The 20397-nt window shown below is 41.1% G+C and overlaps 1 protein-coding gene across 2 annotated transcripts in view; it reads left to right on the top strand.

The window, feature by feature from the left end:
* Positions 1 to 20397, top strand: part of ttll12 (tubulin tyrosine ligase-like family, member 12) — a 63555-nt gene that overhangs the window by 2147 nt on the left and 41011 nt on the right. For both annotated transcript variants that reach the window (XM_059325652.1, XM_059325653.1), the window contains exons 3-6: positions 2152 to 2350; positions 7767 to 7926; positions 14126 to 14259; positions 17453 to 17529. In XM_059325652.1, the coding sequence (XP_059181635.1) occupies positions 2152 to 2350; positions 7767 to 7926; positions 14126 to 14259; positions 17453 to 17529 (570 nt within the window). The remainder of the gene's footprint in view (positions 1 to 2151; positions 2351 to 7766; positions 7927 to 14125; positions 14260 to 17452; positions 17530 to 20397) is intronic.

The raw sequence follows: 20397 nt of genomic DNA, 5'->3' as shown, positions 1-20397 counted from the left end.
GAACTGTCCCAACTGTTTTCCACATTGCATTTGCTATTTTTTGGCACTCTCATTGTCATGTGCACATAATCTTGGCTAAATAAGTTGTTTTTTACCCTCTGTCCAATGCAAAATGACCAACAAAAGACATAAAATACCCCCCCAAAAACCCATACAATGACCAAAAAGTGACATAAAATGAAAAAAAAAAAGAGACACAAAATGACCAAAAGTTTGAGTTTAAATTTGACTATTTGACTTGAACTACTGGAAATTGACTTTTCCATCATATTCTAATGTATTGAGAAAATCCTGGATATACACTTTTTTAAGAATATTTATTTTAAAGTTCAATCCTTGCAACGGAACAATGTTGAAGTAACTGGTGTGTGTGTGTGTGTGTGTGTGTGTGTGTGTGTGTGTGTGCGCGTGCGCTCCAAGGTTTTTTGGGTGCGTCCAATCTCTGGGTGGGAACTGTCCCAACTGTTTTCCACATTGCATTTGCTATTTTTGGCACTCTCATTGTCATGTGCACATAATGTTGGCTAAATAACTTGTTTTTTACCCTCTGTCCAACGCAACCAAAACTTACTGCAATATATTTATATCATCACATCAATCCCATAATAACTGAATCGCTTTTGATATAATTCTTTTTTTTCATCCATCCATTTTCATCCACCTATCTGGAGCATGGTTGCACATTTATTTGGTTATTGGTTAATGCAGTTAAATGTACTAAGGTTTAGACACAGAGGCACAATTGCCAGTGACAGCTCTGTTTTGTCCCTAACGTGCAGAGATATGGAAATAAACAAATAGTGTGGGCAGAAGGCTCCGCTCATACACACTGAACATATAAGAGGCCTTTAGAGGCGGTGTGGTAGAATTTTCCATATTATTTGCATATTCTAATCGACTTTTGACCTAGTTCATCGTGAAGCTGCGGCCAGCTTGGTCTAAACAGAGCTTTGTCTCTGAGACAGCCAAGGCCGTCCTCTACTGTTTGTCCCTAATGTCATCAGTGTTTGGGTTTCTGGCTGTCACTCTGCCTTTTACTCCAGACTGTGTCGACTCACCTTAAAATATCCTTCTGCATTAAATACAGAGCCCGGAGTGAGCATCTGTATTTTCAGAGATTTATTGCAATAAACAGGTTCCTATTTGAAACTGTGGATCGGCAGTGTGCCCAGCTGGAATGACATGACTGCATGAGTTTCTGTTTACTGGTTATTTGTTTAGCAGGTACATGTGTCATAACATATTCTAACCCATAGCAGTGTTATTTCTGTTTTGAGTCTCTTTCTGGCTCCCTGTTAATTTTCGTATTGAGTTTAAGATTTTATTGTTTGTTTTTAAAGCTTTGAATGGACTGGCCCCATAGTACATCAAGGACCTCATCCAAATCTAGACCCCAGCGAAGGAATTGAGGTCCGAGGGCCAGCTCCAGCTGGTGGTGCCTAGGGCCAGACTTAAAACCAGGGGGGACAGGGCTTTCTCTGTGGTCGGCCCCAGACTTTGGAATGCCCCCACGGCAGAGTGTTTTAAGTCTCGTCTTAAGACTCATTTTTATTCTCTGGCTTTTTAACTTTGCGTGAGTTTTGTGGACTGTGTCTTTTATTTATTTTACTACTTTAACTACGTCTTTTATCTATTTTACTACGTTTAACTACGTCTTTTATTTATTTTACTAAGTTTATCCACTTGTTTTTCTAATTTACTATGTTTAACTACGTCTTTTAACTATTTTACTATGTCTATCTGTTTCATTTTGTTTTATTTATAGCATAATTTTTAGATTCATGCACTTATTTGATTATTTATTGCTTATTGTTATATGGAAATGTTTGTTTTGTTTTTATGATTCTATGTACAGCACTTTGGAGACGTTTTTATTGTTTAAATGTGCTATATAAATAAAGTGGATTGGATGGGATTGCCTCTGTCTGCTGGGAGTCACGAGTTGCTGATAACACTGAAGCCAAAGGAAGCAGGAAACACTAAGGTCATGGGCCTAATATGAGACAATGTAACTTAATCAGAAGTGAATAAGGTTGGAAACTGCCAATACAAACACCTTGGAGCTATATAATTGAGAGTCTGATCACAGTAAGGATATTTGAAAAAGTTTTTACAAGGATCTTTTAAGCTGAACGGTCGATCTCCCTGCAGTGTTTTCCTGGTGGATCACGCCTGGACGTACCGTGTGGACCACGCCCGTCAGCAGCTGGAGCAGATCCCAGGCCTGCTGGCCAGAATGGCAGCCCTCATGGGGGTGGACTTCCATGGCGAGGTCCCTGACCCGGACACGGTGGAGCTGGTGATGGACAGCATGTGGAAGTACAACCAGACTTATAAACTCAACCAGGGGGTACGTTTGAAAACCTGATCCACCCACTCATTCTTACTTGCCGTACTTCTTTTTGTTGATCGGGTGTCACTCAGTGCGTTTATATGCACAGTTTAATCGAGCTATGCTTAAAAATCGATATTGCCGTCTAATAGGACTTATGTCCTTGTCCCAGTTTACATGCCACTGAGAAAATCTAATAACTGACGGGAACGTGTCCTCCTCCTCAACACTGGGTGGAGATATGCGTCGTTTCAGCGGGTTAATATGGTGCCCTTTCTGTTGACCTCAGTTCAACGCTTTATTTAACTATATTTAAGTACAATAAAATACAGTAGAATAAAATACTGAGGTAGCATAAATAAAAACAACAATAGAAGATAACACAGAATAGAACAAGGACACTTAAGAGTTAAAAAGAAGATCAGTTGGTAGGTAAGGTATAGTGGCAAGATGATGGTAATTGTACTCAGATCGACACTTTGTGCCATCGCTACTGACCGGCTAATACGACCAGCTAATGTGACCGGCCAATGCGACCGGCTAATGTGACCGACTAACACGACCGGCTAATGTGACCGGTTAACGTGACCGGCTAATGTGACCGGTTAACGTGACCGGCTAATGTGACCGGTTAACATGACTGGCTAATGTGACCGGTTAATGTACAGGCTAATGTGACCGGTTAACGTGACCGGCTAATGTGACTGGTTAATATACAGGCTAATGTGATCGGCTAATGTGACCGAATAACGCGATCGGATAATGTGACTGGCAAATGCGACCGGCTAACACAACCGGCTAACGCGACCGGCTAATGTAACCGGTATTGCGAACGGCTAACGTGACTGGCTAATGTGATAGGCTAATGTGACCGAATGACCGCTGTGTTGTGTCCAATGTCTCTTTCACACATGGAACCTGCAGCACTGCTGCTTTTAGTTATCTCTGAAGTTACATTGTATATTTAACAAGAGGTAGGGCCAGTGTTAGGATAAGACCATTTAAAAAGTAACATCTTTTAGTTTAAGAGGGTGTGCTTGTTTTAGCTAAAACTCAACCTAAACTATCAGTTTGAAAAAAATGAAGGTTTTTTGGTCTACACCTACCCATTAGTAGGCAGGTGTATTTCAACAGGTTAAACATATTGGCTTTTTCCAGTTTTTAGATTAATATATATAGTAGGCTTCTGGCTAGGGTTCTTTCAAGACCACCCAGTCCAAAAAGGCTTTCTTGCTCTTTATCAAAAAGTTTGCATCTCCAAGTGAAGCTTCAGTTTATTTTTCTGAATTTTTCATCGGCCCTGTGAAAAAAGACTGCTGTTTGCCCAGCCTGTAGTGTGCTGCCAGGTGGGTAGTTCACATGGAAGTTTTTGTGACACATACTGAAGTGTCTCTCCACATTGTGCCGCCTTGTCGTTACCGCAGTTGCCCTGCAAATGAGACATACACACTTTTCTTTAACTGTTTGTGAAAAAGAACTCCCAATCATGAGTATGTGAAAATGGTAAGTTTTCTAGCTCCCCATCGTAGCTGCGCCCGCTAGCTTGTCTCAGCAGAGTAAGATAGAGGTTTTGCCTTGCGCACAATATTATACTTTTACCCCAGATAATGTCAGAGTTCATGTATACATAAAACACTTGTGTTATATCAAAGCAACAAAAAGGGAGGAAGTTTAGCAAGGCAGTGAGGGAAGCTCAGTGAAGAACTCCAAAACCAGTTTTCAGCAAATGTCTCTGCTTCTATCTGGAGAGGACTCAGACAGAGCACAAACTATAAACTAACAGCCCCCCACTTCATGAATGAATAGTTGAGTTGTGTCGATTTGAAATACAATGGGACAGACCTGACACCATCCCCCACGACACCCTTCACCAGCTCCGTCTCCCCCTCCTCAGCAGGGGGTTCCTCCTCTCCACTAGTGACACCTCTCTCCACCTTTGAGAGGGATGTCAACAGGCTCTTCAAAAGAGTATCTTTTTTCCCGGTATCAGCAGCAGCTCACCAGAGAATGGCAGACGTTGCACCGAGCCTTGCCTGCTGTTGGCTCAGTGAAGTGCTTCCACACAGGATTAGTCTTTTCAGCCATTGCTTTAAAAAGAAACAAACACAAATTCAGTAGCCTATATTTTTATCTTGTGCTACATCTTCTGTTTGATTTGAGAGAGAGAGAGAGTCACACACACGCACACAGTCACACACGCACAGACGCACAGACACACACACACACACACACACACACACACACACACACAACCAGTCACACAGACACACACACACAACCAGTCACACAGACACACACACACAGTCACACAGACACACAGTCACACACACACAGACACACACACACACAGGCCCAGCCTGTAGTGTGCTGCCAGGTGGGTAGTTCACATGGAAGTTTTTGTGACACATACTGAAGTGTCTCTCCACATTGTGCCGCCTTGTCGTTACCGCAGTTGCCCTGCAAATGAGACATACACACTTTTCTTTAACTGTTTGTGAAAAAGAACTCCCAATCATGAGTATGTGAAAATGGTAAGTTTTCTAGCTCCCCATCGTAGCTGCGCCCGCTAGCTTGTCTCAGCAGAGTAAGATAGAGGTTTTGCCTTGCGCACAATATTATACTTTTACCCCAGATAATGTCAGAGTTCATGTATACATAAAACACTTGTGTTATATCAAAGCAACAAAAAGGGAGGAAGTTTAGCAAGGCAGTGAGGGAAGCTCAGTGAAGAACTCCAAAACCAGTTTTCAGCAAATGTCTCTGCTTCTATCTGGAGAGGACTCAGACAGAGCACAAACTATAAACTAACAGCCCCCCACTTCATGAATGAATAGTTGAGTTGTGTCGATTTGAAATACAATGGGACAGACCTGACACCATCCCCCACGACACCCTTCACCAGCTCCGTCTCCCCCTCCTCAGCAGGGGGTTCCTCCTCTCCACTAGTGACACCTCTCTCCACCTTTGAGAGGGATGTCAACAGGCTCTTCAAAAGAGTATCTTTTTTCCCGGTATCAGCAGCAGCTCACCAGAGAATGGCAGACGTTGCACCGAGCCTTGCCTGCTGTTGGCTCAGTGAAGTGCTTCCACACAGGATTAGTCTTTTCAGCCATTGCTTTAAAAAGAAACAAACACAAATTCAGTAGCCTATATTTTTATCTTGTGCTACATCTTCTGTTTGATTTGAGAGAGAGAGAGAGTCACACACACGCACACAGTCACACACGCACAGACACACACACACACACACACACACACACACACACAACCAGTCACACAGACACACACACACAACCAGTCACACAGACACACACACACAGTCACACAGACACACAGTCACACACACACAGACACACACACACACACACACAGGCCCAGCCTGTAGTGTGCCGCCAGGTGGGTAGTTCACATGGAAGTTTTTGTGACACATACTGAAGTGTCTCTCCACATTGTGCCGCCTTGTCGTTACCGCAGTTGCCCTGCAAATGAGACATACACACTTTTCTTTAACTGTTTGTGAAAAAGAACTCCCAATCATGAGTATGTGAAAATGGTAAGTTTTCTAGCTCCCCATCGTAGCTGCGCCCGCTAGCTTGTCTCAGCAGAGTAAGATAGAGGTTTTGCCTTGCGCACAATATTATACTTTTACCCCAGATAATGTCAGAGTTCATGTATACATAAAACACTTGTGTTATATCAAAGCAACAAAAAGGGAGGAAGTTTAGCAAGGCAGTGAGGGAAGCTCAGTGAAGAACTCCAAAACCAGTTTTCAGCAAATGTCTCTGCTTCTATCTGGAGAGGACTCAGACAGAGCACAAACTATAAACTAACAGCCCCCCACTTCATGAATGAATAGTTGAGTTGTGTCGATTTGAAATACAATGGGACAGACCTGACACCATCCCCCACGACACCCTTCACCAGCTCCGTCTCCCCCTCCTCAGCAGGGGGTTCCTCCTCTCCACTAGTGACACCTCTCTCCACCTTTGAGAGGGATGTCAACAGGCTCTTCAAAAGAGTATCTTTTTTCCCGGTATCAGCAGCAGCTCACCAGAGAATGGCAGACGTTGCACCGAGCCTTGCCTGCTGTTGGCTCAGTGAAGTGCTTCCACACAGGATTAGTCTTTTCAGCCATTGCTTTAAAAAGAAACAAACACAAATTCAGTAGCCTATATTTTTATCTTGTGCTACATCTTCTGTTTGATTTGAGAGAGAGAGAGAGTCACACACACACACACACACGCACACAATCACAAACGCACACAGTCACAAATGCACAGACACACACACACACACACACAACCAGTCACACAGACACACACACACAGTCACACAGACACACAGTCACACACACACACACACACACACACACACACACACACACACACACGCACAGTCACACACACGCACAGACACACACACACACACACACACAACCAGTCACACAGACACACAGTCACACACACACACACACACACACACAGTCACACACACACACACACACACACACACACACACACAGTCACACACACACACAGACACACACACACACACACACAGTCACAGACACACACACACAGTCACAGATACACACACACACAGTCACAGATACACACACAGTCACACACACACACACACAGACACACACACACACACATACACACACAGTCACAGACACACACAGGCACACACACAGTCACACACACACACACACAGCGCTGTGATAGCCTCTCTGCTCCGCCTTTCCCACTGGGCAAAAATTGTGTATAAACGTCGTAATAATCGGCTTCAGTCCCCAGTGGGAAAGGTACCAAACCAACCCTCGTCGTGACTCATACACGGCGGCGCTTTGCTCGCACTTAATGAACCTGTCACAGCGAGAAAAGAGAGAGGAGGAGAAAAAACACTAACCACTGCTGCAGTGTATGGACAAAACGCACACACGGCCGGCCCGTGTTTTGGTGGACCTCTACCCTGGACACAGACCTGTGGAGCCTCTCCCATCCGGCAGGAGGCTGTGGTCCATCGGGGCCAAAACCTCATGCCATAACAACAGTTTATATCCCTCTGCAAATGGCCTCATCAACAGCCCTTTTCATACTGCATGTTCACAACAGTGGAATATTTGCATCCCTAGTCTGTAAATTTACATTTCAATCAGGCATAGCAGGAGAAGACTGTGACTGTATGTTGTGCTGTTCCTCTCTGTGAGATTCCATATACTCAAGCAAAGCATTTTGAAATGGCAGTCTGAACAAGCCTAACAAAACCAGAGACTGATTCTGGATCCCCCTTAATCCTACACTCTGATCCGTTTAAGGTAAAGAAGTTGAAGTGCATTGACAGATGTAAACACAAGAGTCTGGACATAGTCTCAGCTGTCTCTCTGTCCTCCTACACTTCATTCTTCTCCTCCTTATGTTTACATGTACAGTCTGCAGAGGACAAAGTTCCTGTATGGTACATCATGGATGAGTTTGGCTCCCAGGTGCAGCACTCTGACCAGCCCAGCTGCAGAATGGTTCCCTTCTTCTGCATTCAGAGTGGATTGACCTACTCTGTACTCTGGCCTCTGCAGGACCTGCAGGACGGAGGTGAGACACTCACACCACACAGATGGAAGCAGTATGAATTGCAAAGAGGGGACATTTGTAATTATTAATTTATTGTTTATTTTTATATGTGTATCCTCAGTCTTGTAGTGGCAAAACAAGTGATCCAAGCCTGAGCCAGATGATGGCTATGAACCACTTCATTGCCCAAAACTATGACTCAGAAATGATAGAGAAAAAAAGTTGCAGGAGAGTTGTTCGGAGTTTTAAGCAGTGGTGTTTATTCTTGCAAGAGATAAAAACACCTTGATCCTTGTTGGTCCAGACCAAGCAGACTGAAAATTCTGTCTAAAACACTTTTTTTTAATACCATTCAGCCTTCCTTTTCTCATTCGGCCACTCTCCATCACTGCTGCACCATCTTTTGAACATCTGGCATTTAAACTCCCCGGTCCAAAACCCCTCATCATTGCTATCATCTACCGTCCACCCAAACCCAACCCAAACTTTCTGTCAGATTTCTCAGAATTCTTCACACAACTGTCTTCACTCTCCCCATCCATCCTACTCCTAGGTGACTTTAATATCCACATTGACTCCCCTGACTGTAAAAGTACAACAGACTTTCTGGACATTCTCAACTGCTTCAACCTCACCCAACATGTAAATTTCCCCACCCACCGCCGTGGGCACATTCTGGACCTGGTTTGTTCCACTGGCCTCAATATTGACAACCTCTCACACACTGACCTCACCATCTCCGACCACCTGACCATCATCATGGACATCAACATTCCCAGCCCCGAACCCAAACAAAACCGCACTATAACCTTTCGCAACCTCAAGTCTCTCTGTCCAACCACCCTCTCCACATGCATATCCAACACCATAGCTGACTCTACCCTCCCTGAAAACCCAACTCCAATAGACCTTGTCAACCTGTACAACCACACTCTGTCCACCTGCCTCAACCAGCTTGCTCCCATAAAAACAAAAAATGTCTCATTCACTCACTCTGCCCCCTGGTACACTCCCGAACTTCACCAACTAAAGAAACAGCGCAGAAAACTGGAACGCCTACACAAGAAAACTGGACTCACTATACACTACCAAGCCTACAAAGACCATATCCACCAATACAAGTCAGCACTAAACGAAGCCCGTTCCACCTTCTACTCCGGCATCATTCACTCTGGCTCCTCCAACCCCCGCACTCTGTTTTCTACAATAAACAAGCTCCTCAAACCCATGGACCACATCTCACACTCCTTCACCCCGGAAAAATGCAATAACTTTCTATCATTCTTTCACTCAAAAGTTGACAATATACACAGCCAGCTTGCCACCTCCTCCTCCGTCAGCCTCAACCCACAACTTTCATCTCCTTCACTAACAGACCATTGTCTTTCTTCCTTCTCACCCATAACAGCATCTGACCTCTCCAATATTTTCTCAAGCATTAAACACCCCACCTGCCCCCTGGACCCCATTCCCTCCATCCTCGTCAAAGCTTGCCTCCCCTGTCTCACCCCACTCATAACCAACATCATAAACTCCTCCCTCACCTCTGGTACGGTTCCCTCCTGTTTCAAGCTTGCTGCCATCACACCCATCCTCAAGAAGCCCGGCCTGGACCCTGATAACCCCGACAATTTCAGACCCATTTCAAACCTCCCATTTCTCTCAAAAATTCTAGAACGTTCTGTTGCCGCTCAACTCCAGCACTACCTCCACTCCAATCAACTCTACGAAATATTCCAATCTGGCTTCCGTACCCACCACAGCACCGAAACCGCTCTACTCAAAGTGACCAACGACCTCCTGCTCGCCTCTGACTCCGGCTCCCTCAACATTCTCCTCCTCCTCGACCTCAGCGCCGCTTTTGACACCATCAACCACACCATCCTCCTCAGCCGTCTGCAATCATGCATTGGTATCACTGGCTCAGCACTCTCCTGGTTTAAATCCTACCTCTCTGATAGATTTCACTACATCTCCATCAATAACTGCAAATCCCATATCATCCCTGTCACACATGGTGTCCCCCAAGGCTCGGTGCTTGGTCCCCTCCTATTCATCCTGTACATGCTACCCCTCGGTCACATCATACGCCACCATGGACTACAATTTCATTGCTATGCAGACGATACTCAACTCTACCTCTCCACAAAAACCATCACTCCCGCCACTCTGCTCACCATCACAAACTGCCTCACCGACATAAAAACCTGGATGAACAGCAACTTTCTCAAACTCAACTACAACAAATCAGAAATCATCGTCATTGGCCCCAAATCCCGCCTCCCCTCTTCCCAGGACTTCTCACTGAACATTGATGGACACACAGTCACCCCCTCCCCCTCTGTCCGAAATCTCGGCGTCACCATGGATCCAACTCTCTCCTTCAAATCACACATCAAGAACATCACCAAAACATCCTTCTTCCACCTCCGCAACATCTCACGTCTTCGCCCAATCCTGTCCTCCTCCGCTGCAGAAACATTAATTCATGCTTTCATAACCTCCAGACTGGACTATTGCAACAGCATTCTCTACGGCCTCCCCTCCACCAACCTTCAAAAACTACAATATGTCCAAAATTCAGCTGCTCGTTTACTCACCCACTCCCGCTCCAGAGACCACATCACGCCCATCCTTCAGCACCTTCACTGGCTCCCTATCCAGCACAGAATCCACTTTAAGATCCTGCTCATCACCTACAAAGCCCTCAATAACCTTGCTCCCCCATACCTCACAGATCTGCTCCAACGTCACGCCCCCACCCGCAACCTCAGATCTTCAGACGCCAACCTACTCACCCCCATCACCAGGACCAAGCACCGCACCATTGGCGACAGAGCCTTCTCCACTGCTGCCCCAACCCTCTGGAACTCCCTCCCGACTCACATCCGCAATTCCGACTCCCTCCATGCCTTCAAAAACCAACTCAAAACCCACCTTTTCAAAATAGCTTACAATACCTGAACTCATAATCTCTCATCTCTGTTTAGTTGTTTTTTTCTGTATTTTGTGTTTGTGTGTGTCTAATTTCCTGTCATGTAAAGCGACTTTGAGTGCCTTTAAAAGCGCTATAAAAATTTAATGTATTATTATTATTATTATTATTATTCTCTCATTGGTCCACCCTTCTAATTAGGACTGCTTCCTTTTCTCTGAAATTTTGGTGGTTTCCATTGCCTAATTAGCCAATAGCTGTGTTTCCTTTAGAGGGAAAGTGGCCACCAAAAAGTCTCAGACCACGCCCTCTCAAATATCCGCTCATTCTAGGTGTCTCCATTACAAAAAGGCCCCCCTCCGGAGGTGACGTATGGTTTTAGATAGTCGTGTAATCGCTTAGCGACAGTTTCAACCATGATCACATACGCGATGGATTAAACACGGGAGACGGAACTGTGGCCGCCTTCTTGTGCACAATGTCAGCAGCTGATCATAAAGAAAGCAGCATGGCTAATTATGCACAGAGTCTCCGCTGATCATAAACATAGTGATTGACCAGACAGAGTGTCTGGTGCTTGTTGTAAACAAACAGAGATCGCTAAGTGAACACCTCCTGTACCAGCAGCACATGCACACTGTATTGCTACAGAGCTAACTGTTAGCCTATTAGCAATTTGCAGACTGGATGCTAAGGGGTTAACATCCCCTCCTTCTTAACGAGCCTCCGGCCCCCGCGTCCTGTTAAGAAGAGAAAGAACGAGTCTCCAAAAATCTCCAATAACACCAGAAAAAGTAGCTGGATTTGTCGCCAGTCGCTTTTTTGATAAATAGTCGCAAAGGGGACAGAAAAGTCGTTAAATATAGTGTTGTGGCAAAAATCATGATATGGAGGAGAGATCACTGAGTCGTTGGAGCATGAGCAATAAACGTTTATTCTGATTGCAATCAGGAGAACACAATGTACAGTCAGAAAGTCTGCAACAGAGTGAACCTGCAGACAAAGGGAGCTGACATTTCTTATAGAGTCACAATACGCGTGTGTGTATTGGGTGGAAGGCACATGATTGCTGCGCCTTGAGCGGATGTGGAGCGTGGGAGAACTAAAGTTGGACTCGTGAGAAAGCAGAAGCGTCCTGAATGAAAACAGGTAGCAACTGTGTCCTGTTATGCTTACAGGATAAAAGGGCAGATTGTGGTCACATGTGAACATGCATATGCACAGCACTTTGTCATAACAATAGCAACAAAGTTGCTCAGTTGGCAACACTGCTTTGCCGGCTTTTGCAAATGGTGCGTGTTGTTGTGGCGTCAAGTACTACGTCACATCCCTGCTTAGCGATCTATCCAATCAGCAACCAGGCTTTTTTCAGGGGAGAAAAACTGCCCTGCTCTTCTACAGGGACAAAAAAAGTCTGGACAAAAGCCGGCTCCGGACTGCTCGTATTCAAATTAGGGGCGTTACGGCGAGTGAGACCCGCCTCATTCTGGGTATTGTGCTGGAAACACCCTTAATGACTCAGTGCATGACATCATCTCAAAGGAATCGGTCCAAGCTTCACATTCCAATCCCAGTGGTTTAACAATTCTGTTTGAGTCATGAGCTCCTTCAGTTGATTTTTGTCACCAATATTTCTGTAAGAGAGGCTTATTAATTTTTTTTAAATAATCATACTTAAATTATCACAACTTCCACAAACATCCTTTAACATGTTCTTTAACACATTTTACCATTATTTTCTCTATTTTCACTCTGCTTTACTCTGGTTTTATAGTGATTTCTCATTGTATATCAGGTCATATCTTTTTCTTGTAGCACACACATTTTCCTCAACACAGGCCAAGAATGATCATGACTGCTTTACTTAGTTTTTTAACACACACAAATGGATTAATTGCATCCATTTTTTTATAATACCTACTTAATACAATACTTTCTTTCTATAATTATGGTATGTAACAGTTGTAGCCCAACAATATAACAAATACAGATGTCTTTCAGCTTGAGTAATGTTTGTTAAAATTGCAATGACCACCTGTAGGAAATATATGGAAGCTCATTTCTACCGATGTAAAAAAAAAAAAAGATACTGTCAAGTCATTATATAAGAAAATATGAAATAAAAACTTAGTATTTAAAAAATAATTACTAAATAATTCAAAGCAATGGCTTTACATTTTAAAATTAATGACGTAGTATCTCAAAATAAAAATGTAGTGTTTCAAAATATTGATTTTGTATTTTAAAATAACAGCTACGTATCTCAAAATCATGATTTTGTATTTAAAAGTAATGACTAAGCGTTTTAAAATAACGACTGATAATTATAATGCTAAATAATGAAAAATAAATAATGTAAAAATATATTATACAAAAATAATAATAATTATAATAGTGAGTTGGTATCTTTGCAGAAAAGTTTGTCATTATTTTGAGATACTATATAAGTTTGAGAAAGTTTGACCAGGAGAAACAGATCGACGGTATTTCAGCAGACAGGTGTATAGGAGAGGGATGAGGGTCCAGGTGCCAAAGTATAATCCCTTTTTCTGTCAAAACTAAATCACGAAAAACCTACGAAAAAATTGTTTTTTAACCATGCATGGGTGTAGAAAGAGAAGAGCAGCCTATAATACTTTTTTTACTTTATTATGCTTGATCATAAGTTAGCACGGTACTTCTATTTTGACGGGGACTTTTATTTTCCTGCTTCCGGTCTGTCCGCCGACAGATTAATGAGAATGAGAATGAGAAACAAAAAATGAAAAAAAGAATTTGGAAAAAAAATAAATTTCATTTTGTTTTTTTGTTTTTTTCATTTTTTGATTCTGAGCAAAATCCGTTTTTTGTTTTTTTGGTTTAAAAAGAAAAAAGGAAATGGGGGCACTCTTTCCGGTTTTTCGTATTTTAGTTTTGACAGAAAAAGGGATTATACTTTGGCACCCGGACCGATGAGTACATCAAAAGTTGCATTGTATATATTTATATTCATATACTTCACGTCTGATGAAGTCATAAAATTAACTTGAAAGTTTGTCATTATTTTTTAAATATTTAGATATTACTTTGAGATACTAAGTTGGTATGTCAAGATAAATAACTCATTATTTTGCGAGTGAGTTTTCATTTTATTGTTTCTTTTACTTGCTGAAATGGGCTTCCATAGTGACTGAGGCTTTTGTAAAGTTAAACATATTTGTGAGCTGTTTTTTTAGATTATGTGCATTCATATTGAGAAACAATATTTTCCACACAGTAAAACTCTTACTCTTAATATTCTCACAGATGAGGTAACGCGTGATTATACCTATGGAGAGACGGACCCCCTGGTGAGGCGATGTCGTCTGTTACCATGGATACAAGCAGATCTAGAAGGGGTCAGCAGTGTCACCACTGAGCTGCCGGACTCATACTACGAGGTGAGAGCTGATACTTTGAGTCATGAAACGCAATGCACATTACTTCACATGTGGCCTATGTGGCTAAGCCCCGCCCCCTCCACTCACTCCAGTCAACATTGGGCGACAGGCGCTATGGCAGCTGTCACAGTAGGAGACATTTCACAGGAGGCAGTTGATCATTTCTGGAGACAGAAAGATTATATATAATTTAGAAGTGACCAAAACAGCCTCACCTATGCATTGGAGGCTTATTTTAATAGTTTTATTGAGAAGGTCGATGAAAAGCTTCAGCTCCAGGCAAAAATGTACAGTCACAGTGTAAATGTGATAAACCGATTCAATATGGAAATACTGGTTCATGATATGTCCAGGTCTAAGTTGCATACGTTTCCAGGACAAGCCTTTTTACCATCTTTACCCAGAGTACCTCTCCGTTAGTTTGGTGCTACAGTATTTACATGAATCATTCAGGACAACATTGCTAACATTTTTTATCGCTGTTATTTACAGATAAGTTAATGAAGCTAAGCTCCAAAATTTAGTGTTAGTATAACTACAGCCCTTTGGACAACAACTAACAATCATGTACGATAGCCAAAGTACAAAAACTAGCACATAACAGGCCTCCCAGCAAACAAAGTGACATGATGTACAACGCAGCTAGAAGCTAACATTAGCCTAACGTTAGAAAGGGTTAGCCTAACGTTAGAAAGGGTTAGGCTAATGTTAGAAAGGGTTAGGCTAACGTTAGACAGGGTTAGGCTAACGTTAGACAGGGTTAGGCTAACGTTAGAAAGGGTTAGCCTAACGTTAGAAAGGGTTAGGCTAACGTTAGAGATGTTTCAGACGACTTTAACATCTGTAACATCGAAACATCTCTAGCAGAGTGACAATATGTTGCCTCAAATACGTTGTTGACTTCCCCTAGAACAGATGTAGACATCCTTGTTAACTTTATTCACGTTTAGTTGGTGTTGTGGTCTACTGCATAACTTTATAATGTGTTAAATTAATGCATGATAATATAATGCATAAATTTAACCACAGACACTTATCTGGGTTGAGATGTGGCTTGGTTTTAGTGTTAGTTTTAGTTTATTTGGAATGGGCTTTGTGGTGTGAGATTCAAAGAGGTCGTAATACATTTTTCCATTTTGTCCTTCGGTTTATCCAACATCCAAAGTTTACTGAGTGTTGAGCCGGTGACAGGTTTGCTCAAGCACACTTCGGATTACCATACTAACTGAACGGATTACACTATCGGAAAATCTCCAATGTTTTCTGAAAGCTGAGAAGTTGCTCTTTACAGCCAACATGGTGTCATTACAGTAATTTCACTCACGCTTCTCCTGGAAGCCCACAAAGCAGAAATACACACACTCAGCAGTGGAGAAATAGAAACACTGGATTATGATTGAAAAAAAGTTGATGAAGACGAAAACTAAGGACATTTTCACAATCATTTTAGTTAGCTATCTGTTAATTACAGCTAATGTTAGCTCGCGGCTACCGAATGGCATATGCAACAGTGTATTTGGACCTCTGATGGCACGGACAGGTTGATAGAATTTAGTTTGGCGCGTGCACACGCAGACGGTGAGACACGGAGAGATGATGTGGGGACGAGTGCGTGTGTAAGTGTGTGAATGTGCGCATGTCTCGGAGGAGGACCAAGAGGTGGTCGGGGTTTGACTGACTGACGGGTGACAGACACTCTGCTAAGGCAACAGCAACACAACTCAAAATAACTTTATATTATGAATAGTGTATATATACTTTCAGTAGCTTGAAATGTGACACATGAGACTATTGCGGGACAGATTAGAGCGTTTATATAAGATATGGTCTAATTCCATATCACATTAAAAAATATATCAATATATCTTTTATATAATACTACTACTACGACTTACTAGAAAACCACAAAACCAAGGTCAAAATTCCTGCCCTGGCTACAACAAAACATTAGCTTTTTTATTATTTTAGATAGGATTCACAGAGATGCCGACATGAGAACACACATCATTAATTTACAGTCACATCACATTTTGCGGTTGCCACCCCTAACCGTACACATCTGTTAGGGGCACACAGTTTCCAGGTGAGCAGAGTGAGTCACAGTAATCAAACATTAATAAAGATACAGCCATGTGTTTTCACTTGTTTTTGCTGAGTTACTGAGTGGGATGTGTTAGTTTCAAATAACAATAATGTTAGTTTACCAAAATGTTGAATATATGTTCAGTGTTTTCAATAGGTTGGGCCTTTAATTTATTTCAATTTAATATTTCTATATATTTAATATATATAGTAGTTTTCAGTAGGTTGAACATTACAACATGGTTGAACTTATTTATTTAGTTTATTAACCCTCTGGAGTCCATCTATTTATTGAAAATACACATATTTTACTTACAGTAATAACTTTATTTATATGATATGTAAACAAGTTGAGAAAGCCAGTTAAAGTTCATCGTAGGAGCTTTCACAGTGTGCCATTTATGTTTCTAGACCATTTTAAAAATTTTAATTTTCTTTCTACAATGAAAACTATTACTATTTTTAAATTACATGCAAATAGACTGTTTTGTAGTTTTATTATTTATTTATTTTTTCTGCTGTTTTTGTGTATATAAATGGTAAAAAAAAATAAAATTTAAAAAAAATAAAAAAGTTACATTTCCATAGAAACCTGTGTCTTTTGTTTGTATTTTGGGTTCCTGGCAGCTATATACTCTGTTAATTAAAATAAAATGAAAAATCTGACTAATAGCCAAGTTTGTGTGGAGAAAAAGGAGCCATGCATGTGATGTAAGGACAGATTGAAAGATGATAAACAGAGACAGAAATTAATGCAGAGGAAGTTGACAAATTTGAACCAAAATCTCCTGGACTTCAGAGGTTTACGTTCAATAAATGCATGATGTTTCCAAAGTCAATGAGTAATATTGAATAATTATGATCTCTATATTGACTGTAATTATCATGATTATGTTTTTATCACTTTGCATGCTTTATGTTATTAGAATATTCTCACTGCTTTACCCCTGCCATCAGACAGCCCTGTTTATACCATGATGGAGGGAACTGAAGCCGTTATCTATGCTCTCTTCAATGCCACCAGACTTTGTGTTATTGTGTCATGTCACTTAGATGAATCCAAACTAACCCTTTTAAAATGTGACACCCAATGTTCTCTGTATTTGTCCAGTCCATTGCATTGGAGAACAAGGAGCAGCTTCCTGTGGAAATCCAACCCCACACTGTCCCCGAGGACAAAATCCTCAAGTAAGTCTCTCACCTCAGCAGCTCAACATTCAACATCTACAGAGATATGCAGCCACTGTACAAAATAAAAAAAATAAATTTTTATAATATGATAATTCCCAGCACAGGGAGCAGCAGTCACAAACGGGACTATGAAAGGTGTTTTTGACAGAACACTTCTGTCAGGAAAAGGAACTGAACAGAAGCTTAAAATTCTGATATTAAATCAAAATCACTTTGTTCTTAGCGTCTAGTAAAAAATATTAGCAAAATGTTTTTACTACGCAGATTCTGTAAAAAAAAATAAAAATGATAATAATTCTGCACTCATTGGTGCTTCTGTGATGCCATGATTGACATGTGCCAAAAATGTATTTAAAATTTGACTGAACTGCAGGCTGTTTACACAGAGCAGAGAGGAGAGGACAGGAGAAGTTGGAAGTAATGGTTGTAAAAATGTATCACAGTTTAATATGTATAGTTGGTGGTGACAATATTTTTCATCCAATTATTAGTTACACTTGAAGGCACTTTTTGAAAAAATGAATTAAAGAAATGAAATTTACACGTTATACAAAGATATTTTTGAGTCCTGCCGTGAAAAATCACTGAATATGAAGATGATTCTCGATGAGAAGTCACCAAATACCTACTGGAGAGAAATAAGTTGTCTTTTGTCTGTTTATTGAATCTTGCAAGATGAGAGTCAATTGTGCAGAGTGTTGAGGAAGTCTGCAGAAGAGCTCTGAGGTCATTTAAACACTGTGTGTGTGTGTGTGTGTGTGTGTGTGTGTGTGTGTGTGTGTGTGTGTGTGTGTGTGTGTGTGTGTGTGTGTGTGTGTGTGTGTGTGTGTGTGTGTGTGTGTGTGTGTGTGTGTGTGTGTGTGTGTGTGTGTGTGTGTGTGTGTGTGTGAGAGAAAGAGAAGGCTGGGGCAGTGTCTTACTGAGGGAAACCCCCGACACTGCTACAGCCTTGACAACGGCTTGCAAGACAGATAACCACAGGCAGAACAACAGCCAGGTCTCATAACAATAGATGAAAACAAGAACAAACAGTGTCAGTAACTAAGGCACACAAGGTTTTATGAGGGCACATCAAGGTTATTATGGTTAATGAAATTTAACTAAATATAAAACTACAATTGAAAAAACCTTTTCATTCACTGAAATAAAAATAAAAACGAGTTTTTCAAAAAAGTTATAACAATCCATGTATCATTTGTTCTTTACATTTTCAATTGGTAATCAAAATCAAATAATGAAAAATTGACTGGTTATTTTGTTATTTGTTGTCTATTATAAAACAAAAAATGAAACTGTATTTTGTGGTTACAAAACTAACTACAATTATAGTGAAAATGTCCTTCGTTTTCGTCTTTGTCAACTTTTTTCAACCTTTTTGGTTGATATTAAATCTATTTCATCTATCTGCTTTTATGACTTAATATACTTATTAGGGCTGAGATGGATCAGACAAAGGAAATAAAGGCAACATTTATTGTGACTTTTTTTAAATCTTGCACCCAAAAAATACCCCATTACAACAAAACTAAAACTAATAACAACTAAACTAAAACTAAGCATTTTCCAGAAAATAAAATCACTAAACTAAAAACTAAAACTAGCAAACTAATTAAAACTATGCAGATTATGTAAAAAATCAATTTCATTCTGCACTCATTGGTGCTTCTGTGATGCCATGATTGACATGTGCCAAAAATGTATTTTAAATTTGACTGAACTGCAGGCTGTTTACACAGAGCAGAGAGGAGAGGACAGGAGAGGTTGGAAGTAATGGTTGTAAAAATGTATCATAGTTTAATATGTATAGTAGGTGGTGAATATTTTTTATCCAATTATTAGTAACACTTGAAGGCACTCGAAAAATCCATTCCAATTATTGAAAAAGAAATTATCAAAGAAATTTAAGTTAGACTTTTTATTTTTTGTGATTAATTGCATTACATGTGTTATACAAAAATATATTTTTGAGTCCTGTTGTGGAAAATCACTGAAGATGAAGATGATTCTCGATGAGAAGTCACCAAATACATACTGGAGATAAAGAACGTTTGGGTTGTTCCAGTTCATGAAAACAAAGTACTTTAAGAAACAGGTCTTAAAGTAGTTTAAGCAACAGGCCTACGTTTCTGGACACACAGCATGACTTTTGTCGTAATGTAAAGGCAGAATGGGCTTAGTTCTTTGTTCAGTTTTCTGTTAAATGTACCAAATGCAAATGTTGTATATATGAAAATACGAAGAAGATATTTCTACCAGAACCTGTATTCAATTGAAAAAGACAATATATCTAGTTTTTGACTTTATCAACTTTGTGTATTTTTATAAAGTGTTGCCAGCTGTGAGTGCATTCAAAACGATGATAAAGAAGGAACTGTCCGTCTTGCTGTTTCTTGCTGTAGAGGTTCGTTGTTTTGCATTTTGCAGCTGTGGCTCAGTTGGTAGGCCCCCAACCGAAGGGTTGGTGGTTCGATCCCTGACCGTCACAGTCTACATGTCGAAGTATCCTTGAGCAAGATGTTGAACCCCAAATTGCTCCCGATGCTGTGTTCATCGGTGTGTGGATTAATTCCCAATGGAGACAGGTGGGACCGTTTGAGCGCAGTCTGTAGTGTAAAGCGATTTGAGTGGTCGCAAAGCGACTAGAAAAGCGATATATGAGTGCAGGTCCATTTACCATTTAATGTGATTCGATAACTGACTCAAGTGAGAGGCGTGTTTCTGATGATACGGTCCACTTCCTTTATTATTAACTGGGTGTTTGACGCACAAATAAAGCATGTGCTGTATTTTCTGTCTTGCCGGCTCTTGACAATTTAACATCTCTGTGACTCTGTTAGAGCATGGGCTTTTAAAGCCTCCAATGCT

This window comes from Centropristis striata, chromosome 22 (assembly GCF_030273125.1).
Source record: "Centropristis striata isolate RG_2023a ecotype Rhode Island chromosome 22, C.striata_1.0, whole genome shotgun sequence".
NCBI lineage: Eukaryota > Metazoa > Chordata > Actinopteri > Perciformes > Serranidae > Centropristis > Centropristis striata.
This window is presented reverse-complemented; position numbering and strand designations above follow the sequence as displayed.